General features: G+C 39.8%; 4 protein-coding genes and 1 pseudogene across 4 annotated transcripts; 3 read left to right on the top strand and 2 right to left on the bottom strand.

Annotated features, from left to right (window-relative positions):
* Positions 1 to 5,263: 5,263 nt before the first annotated feature.
* On the top strand, positions 5,264 to 6,582 carry LOC146330863 (histone H1 pseudogene; annotated as a pseudogene).
* A 2,430-nt stretch (positions 6,583 to 9,012) lies between these two features.
* On the top strand, positions 9,013 to 9,399 carry LOC146330862 (histone H2B 3-like). Its single transcript, XM_084710662.1, has one exon. It carries the CDS (start codon positions 9,031 to 9,033, stop codon positions 9,397 to 9,399), a length of 369 nt encoding a protein of 122 aa, XP_084566788.1. The 5' UTR covers positions 9,013 to 9,030.
* Positions 9,400 to 10,348: 949 nt separating this feature from the next.
* LOC146330861 (histone H4) lies at positions 10,349 to 10,728 on the bottom strand. The gene has a single exon (XM_084710626.1). It carries the CDS (start codon positions 10,705 to 10,707, stop codon positions 10,396 to 10,398), a length of 312 nt encoding a protein of 103 aa, XP_084566752.1. The 5' UTR covers positions 10,708 to 10,728; the 3' UTR covers positions 10,349 to 10,395.
* Positions 10,729 to 13,543: 2,815 nt separating this feature from the next.
* On the bottom strand, positions 13,544 to 14,065 carry LOC146330860 (histone H2A-like). Its single transcript, XM_084710445.1, has one exon. The coding sequence runs from the start codon at positions 14,018 to 14,020 to the stop codon at positions 13,637 to 13,639; it is 384 nt and encodes a 127-aa protein (XP_084566571.1). The 5' UTR covers positions 14,021 to 14,065; the 3' UTR covers positions 13,544 to 13,636.
* Positions 14,066 to 14,356: 291 nt separating this feature from the next.
* LOC146330859 (histone H3) lies at positions 14,357 to 14,840 on the top strand. Its single transcript, XM_084710420.1, has one exon. It carries the CDS (start codon positions 14,383 to 14,385, stop codon positions 14,791 to 14,793), a length of 411 nt encoding a protein of 136 aa, XP_084566546.1. The 5' UTR covers positions 14,357 to 14,382; the 3' UTR covers positions 14,794 to 14,840.
* The last annotated feature ends 5,629 nt before the right edge of the window (positions 14,841 to 20,469 follow it).

The following is a 20,469-nucleotide window of genomic DNA, read 5'->3' as shown; positions in this document are numbered from 1 at the left end:
TTCAGTTTTATCGTTGTGCGTATAGTGACTTTTGGGCATTACAATGAAGAAATGTTTACTTTCACTGTGAAATTTCCCTCGGTTTGAGTGGACCTTGAACTCCTCAAATGTGCTTTCTGTTTATGTATTGGGTAGCCAGGTGTCAATTTGTTGTTATCAGCCAATCGTTGTTCGAGTTGAGATGAACGCTGTATCCCTGTATCGTATCCCCCCTTATATGCAACAAAATGCAGTGACCCAGTCTAACATTACACTCCGTGCGGCAGTGTAACGTAACCCCGCGGCAACATTACATTAAAAAAAAAAAAAAAAAAAAAAAAAAAAAAGTTTGACCACAAGAGGGCCCGTGGGTTTACAAAACCCACCAACCCTACGTCAGCTACGCCACTGCTTCGGAGCGAGTGTTCAGTGAGTAACTTTACTAAGTTAGCACATATGCTGTAGCACTTGTGGACTGACAGGATATTCATCTTTTATTTATTTATTTTTTAACTTTCGGATAGTGTGCTTCAGGAGACTGCGCTGCATGCTGCTGCTGCACTGCAAAGAAACCTGGGTTTTGCACACGGACGGAGCTTCAGGACGGGTTTTCTTCATCGCTCAGCAGGCCGCTGGATGGAGGGTTTGAACTGTTACTAACAACTCTTCTGACGTTTACAAGGAGCAGTGAGTACAGACACAACCTTTCTGAGAATTACACATGAGCTCCAGCGTACATGATATCATAAACTGAGCAAATAAAAATCTCAGATATATATTGTTTTTAATTTATTTTCATTGTATTGGATTATGTTAAAAAATATTTTTCTAATTTTGGATTGAATTCGTGCTTTGACATTGATTCATATTTGATAATGGTGTAACTAATGTGGTGTAAATGTGATTCATGGTTGAAGGTAAGGGCTATAGGGTGATAAAATAGTATGCATGGGAGTTAATACATTGAATAGTAGAGCAAAGTAATAAGCTAACTGGGCCTCTCTGCACCCTAGTAGGAGTATTATACTTAGATTTATAACTGTATCCACATCCCAATTTAATATTTTTGTAGTACTCACCAATTCACCTTCCATGCAAAAGTGTGTACCTAATGTAAAGGTCTATACTGTATACTTAAACCAAACTGGAATTGAGTGGGTGGGCTACATATGCTAATATTCCTATTAGGTATGTCCCATTGTTCTAATTTTGCATCTTGTAACATTTTAGAGGTAATCTTTGATTTGGCATTATAGAATTTAAGTGAAACTTGTTTCTCCATTTAACAGTCTGCTCTATAATGTGGATAGGTAGGCAGCTGGCACATTTTGTTAAATTGGTAATCAATAAAATCAGCAGTTTAACATGTCTCTTTTCTTATTATTCACAGGATGATTCTGTGGAAGGAAGGAGAGGTTGCTATTTGTGGCTTAGTGGTGTATCTCAGAGAAGAGGAGGAGGATCTCTTTAGTTGGTAGGTAAATCACTTCAGTTGAGACACAAATATAGTTTGTTTTCCTTTTGTTTTTAAATTTGATGAGTGTTTACATTGAGTCTGACCTTCTTATTCCAGGATGGTGGCATCATTAATGACGTGATGAAGAGGTGCCTGATGTCCAGTCCAGCCAGCACAAGAATCATGATTAAGGAAATAGAAGTCTAAGAAGACCTGGACGTAGCTACAGCCTCTGTAATCCTCGTTAATAGGGCTGATGCACACAATCTCACCTACTCAAAAGAACTGCAAAAGACTTTCAGGTACTTCAAAAAATATTTCTTGAGCTGTCTGAAAGCTTTTTCAGAGGTAATGTCTCTAAAAAATAAACTGCTGTATTAAAAAAGTATTTTATATCTTTATTTTGGGCACAGATGATGGTATGAAAATTGTTGGACATAATTTGATCATTCCATTCCATTATCTTCTGCTTATCCGGGGGCCGGGTCGCGGGGGCAGCAGTCTGAGCAGGGACACCCAGACTTCCCCACCACCACTGTAAACAGTGTTGGCAGGGTACTGCATACCCCTCCTGAGACGCCGGACGGTTTGCCAGAATCTCCTCGAGGCCAACCGGCATTATGTGTAATTTATTCTGACTGAAATAAGTTACTAATACTCAAATAAATTAAGGTAACAATTTGCATGGACTTTTCTGAGTAGACTGAAAGTAAAATAAATAAGTTAGAATAACTGAAAAGAAGTAATTTGACCACTTAATAGCATCAGTTGGTCCAACTTAATTAAGCTTGTAGAGGACAAAACAAATTAAGTTAGCTGTACTAAACTGATTGAGTTGGTCTAACTATAAAAGTTTTGTGGGATTTACTCAAATCATAGCTGAGTTGGTATTACTTAAAAAGATCCATGCAAATTGTTACCTTAATTTTTTTAAGTTGAGCCAGGGTAACACGTAAACACATACAAAAAATGGAGGGAAAAACAAAAAGAAGACAGGAAAAAGAAAAGAAAAAAATAAATAAATGAACAATAATAATAATAATAATAATAATAATAATAATAATTTAAAAACTAAAAATAAATTAATTTAAAAAAAAGGGGGGGGGGGGGGGGTGTATCAGATTATACCATCACACAGACAGTCATAACCATAAAACTGGTTTTGTGTTGGCTTCAGTTAATGTGATTTAATAATAGGAGAATAATGTGGAGTATTTTAGAGGGTCTGGGTCTCTCGTGTAACATTGATTAGACTTCTGTGATTTATGAAATTATACTTGAAGACCTGCCCGAAAAACAAAGAACTGTTTCAACTCGTAATTGCTCAAACTGTGGAAAACCAGATGCACCATGTCAACTCATCAAACTGTCATCGATAGTGACACTGTTATTATTATTATTATTGATTAATTATTGATCTGTGGTTTTGATATTGTATCTATTTGTTAAAAACCCAATGAAGACTTTTTTTTTTTTTTTTTTTCAAAGAAATGTGCGTCACACAGAAGGTGGAGGTGACTCCGCTCATTAAGGCTGCAGCAGCGTCAGCATTCAGCTCAGTGTGTTCAAACCGTGACTCTGACACAGGCCGTCATGACTGACAGTGATGTGTTCATGCGCATCTATCAGGTGGATGAAAGTGAACAAATCGCTAAGATGGCTAAGAAGGCTACATGTTGAAAAAGGACAGGCTGACCAAGCTGCAGAGATCATTGGCAAATCTGTCTCGGTCAGGTCACATGATGACGTCGTGCTACCAGGAGAGGAAAAAAACGAAGACCAGCGATGTCGGAAAAAATTTCCCTAAATAAATGAATGTATTCAAAGCCTCTGTGAGTTTTGACAACCAGCAACGCTGTTTAAGCAAACATCACGTACACGGCCCCACCTCTGGACTTTATGTCAGATGTTTCGGGAATTCACACTTCAACACTGCTCCTTCAGAAAAAAAAAAGAACTAGGTCACTAGTTTCTTTTGAGAAGTAAAGTCACGAGAGGGGGTTGACAAGTCACAAAATACACAGCCACTCATTCACTGCGCTCTCAAGTTAGTTTATCTGAGCTCAGAGCGCGACAAAAAGGGTTAAACCCTGAAACTGCGGAATCCGTTCTTTTTCCACATTGCAGCCAAATCCCCTGGATAACAGGGGACAGTATAGTCCTCCACATGTGGACCACTGCTCTGTTAAAGTTCACTGGGAGAACATGAGAGGGAAAGAACGAGAGAGACAGAGGGTCAGTGTGTTTGATGAAGCCTTATTGTTTTGCTGCTAATCAATAATGAGGAAGACGTTTAGAAAACAAAACGTCAGATCTCCACACCGCGCGGGGGAGACAGAGATGCAGCTTCTCTGCTCCGAGCGCAGGATCAGCACCATGGACAACACCGAGCGACGATCCTGACTGTTCTGCTTCTACAACTCATGAAGTTGGTGATTTTAGAGGGAAAATCCTCACTTTTTTTTTTTTTTTTACAGGCCAGTCATTATAATGACTGAATAGCGCGTGATATTCATACAGCTTGACTGCCCACCTCTGCTGCCTCTTTAGTACTGAAAGTACACAAATAGGACTAGGAGCAGAAAATCTCGCACCACAGAAGTGTACAGTATTAACTGTAACTGGAGCTGCAGCTCCATCAACACTCGCTCCTCACGTGCATGCCCTTTTTTTTTATTCCATGTCACCCTCGTTACACTGCGGCTGCAGAAAAAAAAAGCTCTGGTCCTCGTTTGTGTGCGTTCTTCCGCATAGAACAATGGGTGTAATTCAAAACGCGAGCTCAGAAACCTTTGGTGGGTTTTGGTGTCAGTCCCATTAACAATGCAACATATATTATGATAAACAATTTACATCCTAACACAGCAAACATTTGTATAATTATATTAATATATTTATGTACTATAACATTGTAGTAAGCTAGTATTAGGATTTTTTTTTAGTTTCTCTTTCACACATGAAGAAAAGTAGAAATATGAAAAATGTCCGTGTGTCAGTTTACTGTCCCATTATTCAGACTAATTTGCTCAGACTGTTTTCACGGATGTTGTAAATATGGTCTATTATTAAAATGGGTAATTTAGTAATAAACAGGACTGTCCTGATTTTTTCAGGACATCTGGTCAGGTTAAAGACCAGTATAGAGTCCTAAAGTGTGTCCTGTATTTCGACGTGCACACGCCCAGAGAAGTCAATTCAAAATATCACTTTGCTCTTTGTAGAATATCTGAGCTGCTGTTTTCATATTAGAAACTCTACATGAACAGACAACAGCTTGTTTCTCTGAGGGAAACTACAGAACAGAGTCCCGACATGTCAGTGCGTCATGACGCGGAGCGAAAGTACAGTAGATAACACAGTCATCACTGATAACATGACTAATAAACTATAATTTAATTTTCTTTTCTTTATTTTTGAAGAGGTCTTTTCAAAATCCATATCGAAACTGTGATAAAATGAAAAAAAATTATGTAAAAAGAAAAAATACAGTGTAAAATGCAAGAATATGAAAATAAAATCAAACAAAAACATGAAATAGAATTAAAATTGTGAATAAGAAATAACCTGGTAGAATAGCATCATGTAGTCCTTCAAATATTGTATTTAATCTTTATTTCAAAGACAAATATTTTACATTCTACTTTTTTTTGTTTAACCATTTCTTGGTTTGTTTAAATCACTAATAAAAGAAAAAGAAAAACTTTTTTTTAAACTTAATAATTAATGATTAATATGAATTTAATCTAAATAACATTGCGTGAACAATGATCTGCTGAGTTATTAAGTACATCTTCACTTTCAGTATCAGTAGAAAACAGTTTGGTGTGACATAATTCTTTCTTTAAAAAAAAATCAGCATGAATCAGTGAAGGTATTACATTTAAAACACATTGATTAATTAATAGTAGAACTATTGACAGTTGGTTGAAATGAAAAGTCGTCCTCAGCAGAAGAAAACAGCCACAGTGAGCAGCTCTGATACAAGTCTGGCACCAGCAGCCTCAGCCATCATCTGTGTGTTTGCTGCTACCAGAATAACTTGACTTTCTAACACAGTGATGATCAACAGATGCTTGTTTTTACTTGGAGTCTGTGAACAAACACGTGGAGCAGCTGAAAACGGCTTTTGATGGAGCTCGGATGGATTTTCAAACATTTTAGGAGAGAAATGAGTGAGAAAAGTGTCTGAGCAGCGCTGGACGCGGCGGTGAATGTGTGAGTTTTAGAGGCTCCTCAAAGAAAAAGCAGAGAGCATCAGAGCTCTGCATGACGTCAATATGAAGAGACACAAGTTCACTATCGACTCCTTCACTGTCAGCCTTCAGAACTTGTCCCACATTTAGTCTGGACTCTTTTATCGATGAAGAGAAAACACAAGTGACACGACATTCACACCGCACAGAGGAGCCACGGGCTGGGCTGAGTCTCCACGGTTCTCATGGTGTGTTTAAGTGCAGCCTCCAGCTCTGGACTCTTCATTAAGTCCAGTCAGACTCTCGTATTGTCGTGATTAGGATCAGAATACTCAGAGAAAATGGCAGAAGTAGCTCCAGCTCCAGCCGCTGCCGCTCCGGCGAAGGCAGCCAAGAAGAAGACTCCCAAACCGAAGAGGACTGGTCCCAGCGTCAGTGAACTCATCATCAAAGCTGTGGCCGCATCCAAGGAGCGGAGCGGCGTGTCCGCGGCCGCCCTCAAGAAGACTCTGGCCGCCGGAGGCTACGATGTGGACAAGAACAAGGCCCGCGTCAAGACCGCCATCAAGTCTCTGGTGGCGAAAGGGACTCTGGTCCAGACCAAGGGGACCGGGGCCTCCGGCTCTTTCAAGATGAGCAAGAAGGCGGCTGAGCCTAAAAAAGTCAAGAAGCCTGCAGCCAAGAAACCCGCTGCTAAAGTCAAGAAGGCCGCAGCCAAGAAACCCGCAGCGGCTAAAAAGCCCAAGACCGCAAAGAAGCCAGCAGCCGCTAAGAAGTCTCCGAAGAAGCCCAAGAAACCCGCAGCGGCCAAGAAAGCAGCCAAGAGCCCCAAGAAGGCCACGAAGAGCCCCAAGAAAGTGGCAAAGAAGGCCCCTGCAGCCAAGAAAGCCCCCGCGAAGAAGGCCGCCAAGCCCAAAGTTAAGAAGGCAGCACCCAAGAAGAAGTGAGCTGTTATGATTTTAAAGAAACTTTCACACAAAAGGCTCTTTTAAGAGCCACCCATCATCATTAAAGAGCACATTCCTGTTTTTATTGTTGCAATTCACGTCAAATATTACGATATTTGCGCCTGTTCTGCGCGCGGGAACGTGTTTACATGAGGTGGGGGTTGCCCTGGGTACAACTGCGCGCCAGTTTCGGTGCGCGCGCCTATGAATGAATAAACAATTAAAAGATGGAGGGTCACAAAATTTATACAAGACCTCAGCTGACATTTATGTTTACAGTCAACACCTGCAGGACATTATTTAGTCATTTATTTATATGATTTATTTTGTGGCGTGTAATTCAACATGTAATCAATAATGACTGCATTATCTGCTGTACTTTCATCTCATGTAAACACTGATCGCTCTCCGTCATGACGCACTGACAGTTAAGGACCGTAGTTTCCGATATCATCAGCAAAAGCACATGATGAGTATTAGTTTAAATGACTTTTGTGGATGTTTTGAAAATTCGAGAGTCACGCATGTTTTCTATTTGTGATTGTGTCCATAATAAATTACAACCTGCAGTAAAGTCACTGCAGTTTTTTAAATAAAAAGAATACAACGATTTAAATGTGATATAATTTTTTGCGTGTTTTATTTCATCAACTTGTCTTTGTCTTTATTAGGATCCCCATTAGCACTAGCATAAGCATAGCCTATTCTTCCTGGGGTCTACACACATACACACATTGACACTTATAGACACCACAACCACATAAACACAACAAACATAAAAGTTCATCTTTTAAATTTAGAGAAACAAATTGTCATTCAGTACAACATACCTTAAATCATAAACAGAATTATAAATCCATCATTATTGATCCAGAAATCATAGAAACTTGATCCTTTCATATGCACATACATTCATAATTCTTCATAATAAACATATAATCAGAATTACCTTAAATAATATTTATCCCTCCTGTGCCTCAACACATTGAAATCCAAGAACTGGGGTACAAAGACATTTCACATTCTCTGCTTTCACCATGGGTTTACATTTTATTTCTTACACCATTTCCCTCATCTATGTTTCCTTAAATAACTGTAAATATTGTTTTAACAAAATTTTAAAATGAACTTTAGTGTCCTCTTGAACAATATTTAATGGCAATGGATTCCACCTGACCATGTCTCTGTACATGACCGTTTTGACCGTAAGTTCAAGCACCTTAATGGACACCAGAGTAGAATCCTGAGAGTCTCCGAACTTTGGGTTTACAGAATAAAATCTGCCTGGAGTCAAATTCAACAATGTAGAATTTTAGAGACTTTTTGTTTTATTATTTTGGAAGACTAAATAATTATTCTGACAGACTAAATACTTATTATGAGACACTAATTACTATTTTAAGAACAAGATAATTGTTAAGAAATACAAAGTCATTGTCTTAAAACATTAATTATGTTGAAACAATCAATTATTAGTCTGAGATACAAAATCATTTTCGGACACTAAATTATTTTTTCCCCCCAAAAAATGTACAATTATTCTGAATTATTTTGAGATACTAAATCACTATTTGAAGACACAAAATCGTTATTTTTTGAAAACATAATCATTTAGAAATACTAATTCATTATTTTATGACAAAGATTTATAGTTTTGAATCACTAAATAATTATTTTGAGATACTAAAATAATTATTTAGCCGAGTCAGTATTTATCACATTTATTAAATAATACAAAAATATGAATATTGCTCATCATTAAGACTTGTATTACCTTCACATTTGTATATAAATGTCTAACACACCAGAGGTGTTTCACACAACTAGTCGTTTAGGAGCCAAATGCCAAGATGTTACTGACATTTCCAAATAATTGTTTTTATTAATTCCTAATTAAGTTTTTTTGTTTTGTTTTCTTTACGTTTATTTACCAATTGTGTTATATTTAAAACAAGAAAAAGGTGTAGTAGTTTCAAAATGTGGTCTTGTGTTGGTGGTTTGCATCTTGAATGTTTTTGTGTTTGCACTGTATTGTACTTAATTGAAACATCTTTGGAACAACAAAGCAAGAGGGTCTTTGTTATGGCACATGTGCAGTGTTCAGTACATACACAGTTTTATATGTCAAAGACACATCTGAGTATTGTGCATCAAAGCCTGAGAGATCTAGCATGAACAACCACTGACTTACTGATGCTCAAACAAAAAGTGTTCCTATCAACCCCAGTCTCCCCTATTACATACGAACGCATGTATCAGTGATTATTGATGCTTCATTACTTTTTTGGAGGGGGTTTAGAGGGGCTCTCTATTCTGGCACATGCGCAGTCTCGAGCACAACTCAGCCAATCCTGTGTGAGCAACAACACACCAGACTTTGCCTCCTGCACGTACATATAGAGCGTCCTGACCGCTACTACTTTATTCGTTTTAGGAGATCACATCCGAAGCGATCATGCCTGAACCAGCGAAAGCACCGAAGAAGGGCTCAAAGAAAGCCGTCTCTAAAGCCACCAAGAGCGGCAAGAAGAGGAAGAGGACCAGGAAGGAGAGCTACGCCATCTACGTGTACAAGGTTCTGAAGCAGGTCCACCCCGACACCGGCATCTCCTCCAAGGCCATGGGCATCATGAACTCGTTTGTGAGCGACATCTTTGAGCGCATCGCCGGTGAGGCCTCCCGTCTGGCTCACTACAACAAGCGCTCCACCATCACCTCCAGGGAGATCCAGACCGCCGTGCGCCTGCTGCTGCCCGGTGAGCTGGCCAAGCACGCCGTGTCTGAGGGAACAAAGGCTGTGACCAAGTACACCAGCTCCAAGTAAAACTGCTTCACTCAGTTCAACAACACAAAGGTCCTTTTCAGGATCACCCACCATTTCTATAATGAGCTGCGATCCTGCTTCTTTCATGTTTTGTGTTTTATTTGTTTATGGCAAACAAATCCTGTATTTTCCTGTTTTACCATGTAGCGCAGTCTATATTCTTCCTTTACACACTATACAAGGATAGTGTCCCGTTTCAGGTAAATAAATGTAAACTACTCTCTAGACTTATGTATGTTCAATTCCATTCCAATTCCATTTCTACGATTACAACCACTTGTTTACTATACCCCAGGGGTTCACGACCCAAGTCCACAGGGATGTTGCGTTTAGTGACCGTGGTAAAATTAAATTAAAAACGCTACGGTGATACGTGATAAAAGTAAAACTGCTTCACTCAGTTCAACAACATAAAGGTCCTTTTCAGGACCATCCACCACTTTTATCAAGAGCTGCGATCCTGCTTCTTTCACATTTCATTATGTATTTCTTTTTATCATGTATGTTATTTTGGGTGTGCAGCTTCATGGACTTCAAAATTCATTTATTTTATTTATACTTTGTACAATTTAAAAAGTGTTTATTTGAAACTGTCAACAACTTATTTTGCATGCTTCAGACAGCATGCACGGCTTGGTACGTGGAATGAAATGAAAAAAGGAATTAAACTTCCAACACAAGTATCAATTAGTGGAGTGTATCAGTGTTAGCGCGTTGAGACATAACAAGTTCAGCCTTGTTATTTTCAACTGTAAAGAGCAACAGTTGATATCCATGATATCCGCTTGAGTTTGTCATGTTACATTTTCTTCTAAAGAAGTAATAAAACGCATTTATATTGTATCAGCATCACAAGTTTTTATTTAACAGAAATAATGGTTTTAATGAACTTCAGTTATAATATAAAACCTGGTAGAAATCCAGCTCTTCAGAGAGAGTGTGTGTGTGTGGCCCTTAAAAGGACCTTTGTTTTTAGTAAAGGGTGAACCCAGGACTTTAACCTCCGAAGCCGTACAGAGTGCGTCCCTGTCTCTTCAGAGCATACACCACATCCATGGCGGTCACCGTCTTTCTCTTGGCGTGCTCGGTGTAGGTGACGGCATCACGGATGACGTTCTCCAGGAAAACCTTCAACACACCGCGAGTCTCCTCGTAGATCAGACCGGAGATGCGCTTCACTCCACCACGACGAGCCAGACGGCGGATAGCGGGCTTGGTGATTCCCTGGATGTTATCACGGAGAACTTTACGGTGACGCTTAGCGCCTCCTTTCCCCAGTCCTTTACCTCCTTTTCCTCTGCCAGACATCCTGATAATTCAGACAGTAGACAGTCAATGTACCAAACACGACGTAACACCGTTCATTTAAATCTTCATTGAGGACGTGATAGAAAATAGAGGCTGGTCTGTTCTTCTTTGTCTTTCATGTCGGTTGATGATTAACTCTTTGGCAGCGCCACCTGCTGGACTAAAGTCCAGTTTCAACAGTCACGGTGTGACTGTGTAGATCACTCAGTAATGTTGCTTTCTGACTGTTGTTGTTGTTGTTGTTTCTCGTTGTCTTGTTGAGAAAAACATTGACAGTGTGTTTTTTTTTCTTTATTTGGTCGCTGTCCGAGGTTCTGAACTGACAGCATCAGAGCAGATAGCTGCTGTCTCTGTCCAGGTGCTGAACCTGAGCTGCTGCTGAGCTCTGAGGAGCAACAACCAACATCCTGACTGACACTTCTAGCTTACTAGAACAACTTAAAAATATAAACACACTGAAGGACAAATTAATAAACTGATCAGTCATATTTATCCATCCACCTGCTCATAACAGGGGGGTTAAAATGAAATCAGAGTGATTTCAATGAGTCTCCACCAGATGGCAGCACTGCACTGACCCTGTCTCTGTGTGACTTTCTGGAGGTAAAAAAAAAGAAATATGACAAAATGACTGATTAACAGCTACTGGCTTGATTGTCTTTTTATACACACACACACACACACACACACACATACATATATATATATATATATAAAATCTTTATTGAATTAAGTTATCAAATACAGAGTGCAGGTAGACGTTTAAAATGACACAATAGCTCTATTTTTTGCTGTTTTTAAAATCGTGCCGCTATTATTATTCATTCATGCATTCATTCATTTTCTGTAACCGTAAGGGTCGCGGGATGCTGGAGCCTATCCCAACTGACATTGGGCGAGAGGCGGGGTTCACCCTGGACAAGACGCTATTATTATTATTACAATTAATTCACTAAAGTAATAATAATAATGGATTAGGATAAACAGTTAAAATCTTTTATTTTCATCTTAACAATGTAAAGTCACTATCCCTTAAACCCTGATAACAAATTATTTATACACATTGGTCAATTCATTAAATAGTTTCAAAACACAAAGTATGTTCATACACACTACAAAAAACACAATCAAGGTGGTGTGATGGAAATGACAATTTCCTCAGAATGTGACAACAAAATGGCAAAAAGTGTTTATTATTCATATAATTTCAGCTCAGACACTATCAGGAAGTGTTTCTACACAGGATAGAGAAATAAAATATATAAAGTTTCACTGGGCGGTACCTCAGTGGTCATTCCTGCATTTTTAACAGCTGAAAGTGAAAAGTGTTCCTCTTAATTTTACTTTATTTCTACTCTATTACATTTTACAATAAAAATCCAAATACTGTACGGATGAATTGATACTGACTGTGGTTGTGCATTTATACTGATAATCTACAATTTACCTGTAATGAGCATGTTACAGATTATTAATGGTAAAAGCAGACATAGTAGTTAGAAAATATAAAATATAAATTTTTAGTTTACTGATTAATGACTTTTAGATGTAGGCCTGTTTGATGAAAATATGTTTTTAAGCACTTTTCATGCTCACAATACAAAGTAGAATGTGATTTACCATGACACACTATAGTACATTTAAAACAAGTACAGACAGATGACCTGACCTACAGGATTTTCTGCTGAAGTTGCTAATTAAAGAAACTCATTCATTCATTTGTCAAAGCAGAGCTTCAGCCCAGCAGCAAAACATTTTTGGAAGTGCACCTGTCATCAGAACATTTAACAAACACAGCAGTTATAAATGGTTCAAATAGAGAGTGTTCAACTGTCTAAATATTAGACAACTAAGTATTTAGAAGTAAAACTTATTGATAGAAAATACAAAGAAAGAAAGAAAAATATCACCATGAAAATACATAGAGCCTAAATTAAAACCACATGTAAATATCCAATTTGAACTTTTGTTTAAACATAACAAAGAAAATATTTATGATATGACAAATGAATATAATAATTACATTTAGCATCAAATTTACTGAAAAGAGAGAAGATAAACAGATTTAAAATAGGAAACACCCACCTGTCAGTGTTTCTGCATTTGATTTTTTTAGTGTATTCGTCAGATTAGTTATTTTGTACATTTTTTGTGCAGGAAAACACAAGTTCAGGCTACAAACTGACTGTTGTGAGGTTTAATTTGTTATAATGACACTGTCCTACTGGAATTCACTGGTTAGCCACTTGTTTAAGTTTTGGCGACCACATGTAAAGAAGAGTCTGAACTTTTGTGTCAGTATTTTTAAATAGTTTATAGTCACACTGAAGAATGAAAATGTGGGACAGGAAATATTTTACATGTACTTAAAAATACTCATTTCAAGATAATAATTCATGGATATTACCAATTTATTTTACCTGCTTATATACATTAACTGTATGTTTGGATGATTACTGGATAATTTGGTTTTCAGTAGTGATTGTAAAAATGAATTCGTGAAAATAAATTGTTTTGCATTTGAAAGACTACCAACAGTAATACAACATGCCTTTAAATACATTATCGGATAAAGATACATAGGACAGCAGCTCTAGGTTGAAGATAAACGTGATCAATGTGATGGACGAGATTTAAAGCTGTAACAAAACTCAGCTGCTGCTGACTGCATGAAAACTACAAAACTGTATGAGCTCATTGATAATAACGATAATTGTCTGTTATATGTAGAGCTTCAAATGTGAATACAACAGCACAGATTCTAACAAGAGCAAAGTCATATTTCTAATTGACTTTTTTGAGCGCGTGATCCAAACACAGGTAACAGATATTCTCCCCTTTTCGGTTGTCAAAGAAGAAACAGCACTTTATGATGAGTGTGTGGCTCTGAAAAGAGCCTTTTTGGGGTCTGGTTGAGGATCCAGCAGCTTTACTTCTTGGCGGGCTTCTCGGTCTTCTTGGGCAGCAGAACAGCCTGGATGTTGGGCAGCACGCCGCCCTGAGCGATGGTGACTCCACCCAGGAGTTTGTTGAGCTCCTCGTCGTTGCGGACAGCCAGCTGCAGGTGACGGGGGATGATACGGGTCTTCTTGTTGTCGCGGGCAGCGTTTCCAGCCAACTCCAGGATCTCAGCGGTCAGGTACTCCAGCACAGCCGCCAGATAGACGGGGGCGCCGGCACCAACACGCTCCGCATAGTTGCCCTTCCTCAGCAGCCTGTGAACACGACCGACTGGGAACTGGAGCCCAGCACGAGAGGAGCGGGTCTTTGCCTTAGCTCTGGCTTTACCACCGGTCTTTCCACGTCCAGACATTTTATGATGCTTCTAGAGATACGACTCAAAGAAACTGTAGTCCACACCAACACAGCCCTCCATTATATCTCTGCGGAGCGCGCGCTGGACGGTCGGAGCTTCGTTAGACCAACCAGAGAAGAGGCTCCAGCAGGGGTCAGCCGCTCTGGACTCGATCGGATCAGATTTCTCCCCAATCAGCAGCAGAGATTCGGGCGGTGGGTCGCCCCTCCTCTCGGTGCTGAGCTCCAAGAGGAGCCCCTCACCAATCAGGAGGCGGAGGTCTGGCGCAGCGTCACTGATCACAGCCGGTCAGACAGTTTAAGAGCAGCGTGTCTCTCCTCTCTACTCTACTTTACTCTTGTTGAGAGAGAGAAGAAAGGATGGCAAGAACCAAGCAGACCGCTCGTAAATCCACCGGAGGCAAAGCTCCCAGGAAGCAGCTGGCCACCAAGGCTGCCCGTAAGAGCGCCCCGGCCACCGGCGGCGTCAAGAAGCCTCACCGTTACAGGCCCGGTACCGTGGCTCTGAGAGAGATCCGTCGTTACCAGAAATCCACCGAGCTGCTCATCCGCAAGCTGCCCTTCCAGCGCCTGGTCAGAGAGATCGCTCAGGATTTCAAGACCGACCTGCGCTTCCAGAGCTCCGCTGTCATGGCTCTGCAGGAGGCCAGCGAGGCTTACCTGGTCGGACTCTTTGAGGACACCAACCTGTGCGCCATCCACGCCAAGAGAGTCACCATCATGCCCAAAGACATCCAGCTGGCCCGTCGCATCCGCGGAGAGAGAGCTTAAACTATCTGCTGCTGCTCCACAAACACAACGGCTCTTTTAAGAGCCACCTCACTTTCTGAAGACACTCTTCCTCTGTTGCTCTGCGATTTAGTGATTTTTATGTTGTTTTTTTATTGCAATTCTTGTGTCTCTTGCACATTTAACAAAAACGAGTAACTTCTGTTTCTTTTTTTTTGTATTTGCTTGACATGAAAAGGAATATAAACAAATTGAGTGATAAATCGGTCATTGAGTTTTGTTATTAAAAGATTTCATTTTAATCTAAATTCAATCATGGCAGAAATTTATTTTAAGTGTATCACGTGCTGTCTGAAAAACCAATGCTTTTTTATGCATTTGTTTCTTAAAAACCTCACCCGTCTGTCCTACTTTCTCTGAAGACGCTCTTCTCTAATGTTATGTAACTCCGATAATTTTAAGAAAATCATAACATTTAAAATGGTACGTTTAATTCGAAAGATGTTTGTCACTGAGTCAATATTTATCAGTTTATCTTCTGACCATCATTATAAGAAACAATTTCCACTCCTTTTTGATAAATGGTCTTTTTTTTGCCTCCTTTGCACTCTGTACTGACTGGATAATCCAGCTGGTGGCGCTCACAGGGACATTTTTCATATGTGGATTATTCTATAAAACGGTGGAAAATGCTGTTATTTACTTTGTCAGTCACTAAAGTGCTTCAAGTTAAATTAACAATCACATTAATTATATGTTCAATAAATGATGGTAGTCATTAGGATTTAAATATTTTTAAATAGAATTAATATCCTTCACACTGCCATAACCAGAACACTGAAACTGAAACTGTTAAGGTGGCTAATTCATAAAATCAAACATTGATAGGTCACCCACACTTATGTTACTGTTGTTTCTGCTGTAAAACAAAACATTTATGTTGAAATAATGTTCTGATATTTTCAGAATCTTCTTTGTCCTTAAAAATGTCATTGGATGAAGAGCAGTGGACAAAGGTATTAAGTCCAGTTTCTTACTGTCTTGTTTACAATTTAATGATTTATTCCAGAATTTTACAGGAAGCACCACAGCCACAAGGCTGAAAAACTGAACATATGAACTGATTAAAGGACCAGTGTGTAATAATTACAGAAATTTATGTACATAAATGAGATATATTATATATAAATATGTTATTATTATCAATCAACGTAAACTCATAATCTATATGTTCCCGTTACTTTAGAAATAGCCATTTATAGTTACATACTGTCAGGTCGATTTACGGAGATCATCATCCTGCGCCGTCTACGGCAGCTCAGAGCGGACAAACTGCACTAACAGTGAGTCTTGGGAAGCCAATGGCGACCTTACGTAGACGCCGCAGCGTAAACACGGAAGTAGACGGGGAGGATAGACGCGGGTGATTGCTGGTAGACCATTTAGCCTTGTGAACCTTTACTGGCACAGTTTTGACAAATGGAGGATCATACATACACTGTACCAGAACAAAAAGCAGCGGACAGTGAATCCCCGTCATCCAAGAAGCAGAGACGCAAAGAAAGTAAACACAAGCATGACAGGAAACGGCAAAAACACAAATCAACATTGGCATAGCGTTTACACGATGGAAATCGCTGATGGAGGACAAGTGTTTTCACAGTGACACTGAGGTTGCCTGTTTTCTGCTGGACAGGTAATTCATCCTACACACATAATTGTAGTTTGTTGTCAGATAGCTTTCGCTCGCCATTTTGTCCGCTGACGGCCACCGTACTCTTGGTGAGAGAGGGGCGGTGTCGGGGTAAATCCTCTTAGTTGCAATCTCAGGTTTGAACGCTAGATGCCACTGGAAATCACACACTTCTCCTTTAATGTGAAGATGTGAGGTCTGACACATGGCAGCAATTTTTTCATTGCATTTTGTCTTGTCCAAATTCTGTTGTCTTGTTTTGTTTTCTTTTTGTTTGTGTTACTTCTCTTAATGTGGGCACCACAATGACATTTCTGTATGAATGTCAATTGGCTTTACATGGCTTCACTCATGTTACTGCATGTTTTTTCAGTGATGTGATATTATTTTTTTTTCTCTCTTCTTTCTAGCAATATTTTGTTTTCTGATTTGTGATGTAATTTATAGCTGATAATTAAGAGTTAGAATCAAAGACTTTGAACATTCTTCAATTATTCTAGGCTGGAAAGTCAAAAATTGACAATGCAAATCAAAGATATTAAGATAAAATAAGATAGTCTTTATTGTCATTGTACAGACACCTAGACAATGAAATTGTGCTTACTACATCTGTAAGGTGCATTGAAGTAAAAAAAATAAAAAATAAAAAATTAAAGCTGCAAGCAGCATCGAACGGGCCCTTGCACGCGTCACTCTGGGTTCCAGCAGCGGCTTTGTTGCCTGATTTATTCCAGACAAAGAGGCTCTGAATTAGGCTGAATTTGTCCCAGGTGAAGAGGCTCTCAATTTTCATGGTCACCAGACATGGCCTTAAGGAATTGGATGTCACTTCCTGCTCCCACTAGGCGGTGCTACGACTCAGACTTCTGATTGCCATGTAGATGTGTTTAGAGCAGTACTTTTAGCACACGTGAAGTTTGATACAGACTGGACCATTTACAGCAAGGTTAGGGTTAGGGTTAGCAATTTTGTGTTTCATGGCAAGACATCAAAACTTAGTGCCACAGCCACACCGTTCAACGCTGACCAAATCTTTTCATCACTTTTGATCATACACTTGTCTGGATGGTACACACCAGTTTTGAAGTCAATCCGTACATTTCTGTAGGAGGAGCTGTTCAATTATGACACGTGGAAAACGCCAAAATTGAACACGAAATTCAAAATGGCCGGCTTCTTGTTGAGTTTAGGCTATGGGTCCAAGAGATGTTTTTGTGTGTCTCTGTGTGATACATTTGCGTACAGCTTTTCGTGCATGTCGGAGAAACTGTCTGTGGAGGGTGCTTCAGTTTAAAGGGCGTAGTCAAGCCATTTAGCTGTACTCCGTACTGTCGATGACAGTAAGAAAGTTTTAGGTTGCTAAATACATGTTGCTGCTGACTCTGTCCACAGCAGTGTATTGTGTAGCCTCATACACTGTGTGATTAAAACTTTGGAAAAAGACGTGCCCTGATTTTAAATGGGACTGACTGACAGAAACACAGTGACACATGCTGGCTGATGTCCAGAGGAGGAGAACTCTACATAAAAATGTGTCTTCCTGGGAACAAACTGGACATTTAAAGTGAAGAACATAACTTTATTTTTTGTACTAGTAAGCATTTTATATCCTTGTACGCTCTCATGGCCTTCAGCAATTTGTTTGCGTCTTGAATGTTTTTATGTTTATGTATTTAGTTGTTAAAACTCAATAAAGATTTATGTTTAAAAAAAATAAAATAAGGCAGTTTGTCATATTTCTTTTTTTCCTCCAGAGAGTCACACAGAGACAGGGTCAGTGCAGTGCTGCCATCTGGTGGAGACTCCACAGAGCTCAGCAGCAGCTCAGGTTCAGAACCTCGGACAGCGACCAAATAAAGAACAAACGCTGTCAGTGTCCTTTTTGGAACACTGACTATCTACGGTCTGAAATATCAGGATGTCTGGTCGTGGAAAAGGAGTAAAAAGAGAGACGTTTGCAGAGGTTTGCAGACAGCAGACAGCAAGTATAGCGAGTACAGCAGACATCGCAGCAAAAGCGAACGTCCACCTGAAACCCCGCAAGACCTTTGATGCAGGAGAGATGAACTGTCACTGATCCAGTCGCGTGCTGTCCGAGCTACCAGCTCTGTATCTGCGCTGATACGCAGGCGTTTACCTGCAGGGGAGCGGCAGAAGAGGACAGGCGTGGACTGGGGCAAAAAATCAGCCCTGGCATTTTTGGCCCAGACCAGCCCACAACATTATTGACTGACTGAATCAAGCACTGATTTTTGAACGCAAGGACAAAAAGTGACAGAAAGGCCGGATTTTATGAACAAAAATTCAAAGACATCTTCAGAGACCTATACAAACTTATTGACAAGTTGGAAAAAAATTGCAATCCAGTAGAGCAAATACAATATCTGCATATATATGCTCTGCTTTTGGTGCTGTAATGACCCCTATTGTGCAATAGGTTTTTATACTCACCAACTCAAACAGGCTCATTTGCCCAAAAGGGAAGCTGACAAAGGAACTTAACAGCTCAAAACAACCCGGTGAGACAGAAGAGAGGATGGAAAAGAAATAGGCAGGGACTCTGATAAATAATTGAGTCTCATATGATCACGCACATAATATAAATCTTCATAAAGGCATTTGAAGATACTGTCTGTATGTATATGCTCTGCTGGGCTGTCTGCTGTATAGCACCACCATCCACGATGACTTCAATAATACACATTACACAGAATGATCACAGTCATGTCAACAAAAACTGAAAATGTATAAGCTTTGTAAAAAATTAGAAATTATGGCATAGCAGGCCTATGTAAAGTTACACGTGTGTAATGTGTCTGCGTGCAAAAACAGTGTCTTTGTTTTTGACCTTTAAAATGTAGCTCTCTCTCAGCTAACCTCACTAGTAGTGCTGCTAACTGCAATACACTCAATTGGTTGTTGTTACAGATCTGTCATGTTGGTTTTTATTACTGACCCCCGCCTCCACAGGCTCACTCTCCTTCACCTGTTGTGTCACCGGGTCCTCTTGCTCCTGCTGCTGATGACTGGTGATAAGTAGCCTGAAGGCGGGAGGGCAGCGCCAGGATCAGGTCTGGTCTGTGGGGTCTGTCCTCCGCTATTGGATGCTGCTGCTGCTGCTGGCGCTGCAGCACCTGCTGCTGCTACTGGACCAAATAACACAGTTGTTTTGGTGCATTTAGAGGCCTCTGCTTCCAGTGCTTTCATTTTTGTCATTCGTTGCTTTTCAGCGTCAACCGGGCGTTTTTTCGGTGGTTGTTTTTCTATGACGTCTCCTCACCTAACCTGGCTCACTCGCTGTGACTCTGTCAGCCCAGCCCATCCAGCAACTGGGTGATTGACAGGCCCTGACTGACAGTTAAACAATGGGATGTGTCAATGGGCTGTGCCGAATGGCCAGTCAACAACTGGACAACAGGTCCGGCCAATTATGTGGGGAAAAAAAAAACCTGTTCACCTGCCCCCACTAGATACCGGCCCAGATGGTCAGTCCACCCCTGGCAGGGGAGGAGGAATGCTGGGCCACATCTTTTCACTAACTCGCCTTGCCAGTGGTAAGGTGTGTTAACCCTCGGGTGTTATCATATTCACTTCAGGAAAAAGTCACCTAATCACCTGTTTAAAAATAATTCACCTTCACTCTCACAAAGTCACCAGAAGTTCTTTATTTGTCATTTGTCTTGTTTGTGTTCCCCCTGGTCACTGCTCCCTCTCAGACTGGCACAACTGTACTTTTTATACTGGAAATGTTCAACTGTAACTCTGCCTTTTAATATATATATGACATTTTATTAACATTATTGATATTTGTAGGACACTCATTGTGCCACATTCAATTCACATTGCCCCTTTTAAGTAGTTCAACAGACTTCTATTCTAACTTTTAATCTGAGATATTGAAATATCATTGAAATATCATTTATATTCATATTGCCCTCTTTTTAATTACCTAAGTATACTTTTATTATTGCTTCTAATTTGAGATATTTATCATAATGGCAAACATGCAAGTCTCAAAAACACTG

Source organism: Lutjanus erythropterus, chromosome 3, assembly GCF_056507025.1.
Source record: "Lutjanus erythropterus isolate fLutEry1 chromosome 3, fLutEry1.hap2, whole genome shotgun sequence".
Taxonomy (NCBI): Eukaryota; Metazoa; Chordata; class Actinopteri; order Lutjaniformes; family Lutjanidae; genus Lutjanus; species Lutjanus erythropterus.
The sequence above is the reverse complement of the archived record's forward strand: the minus strand, read 5'-3'. Positions and strand labels throughout refer to the sequence as shown.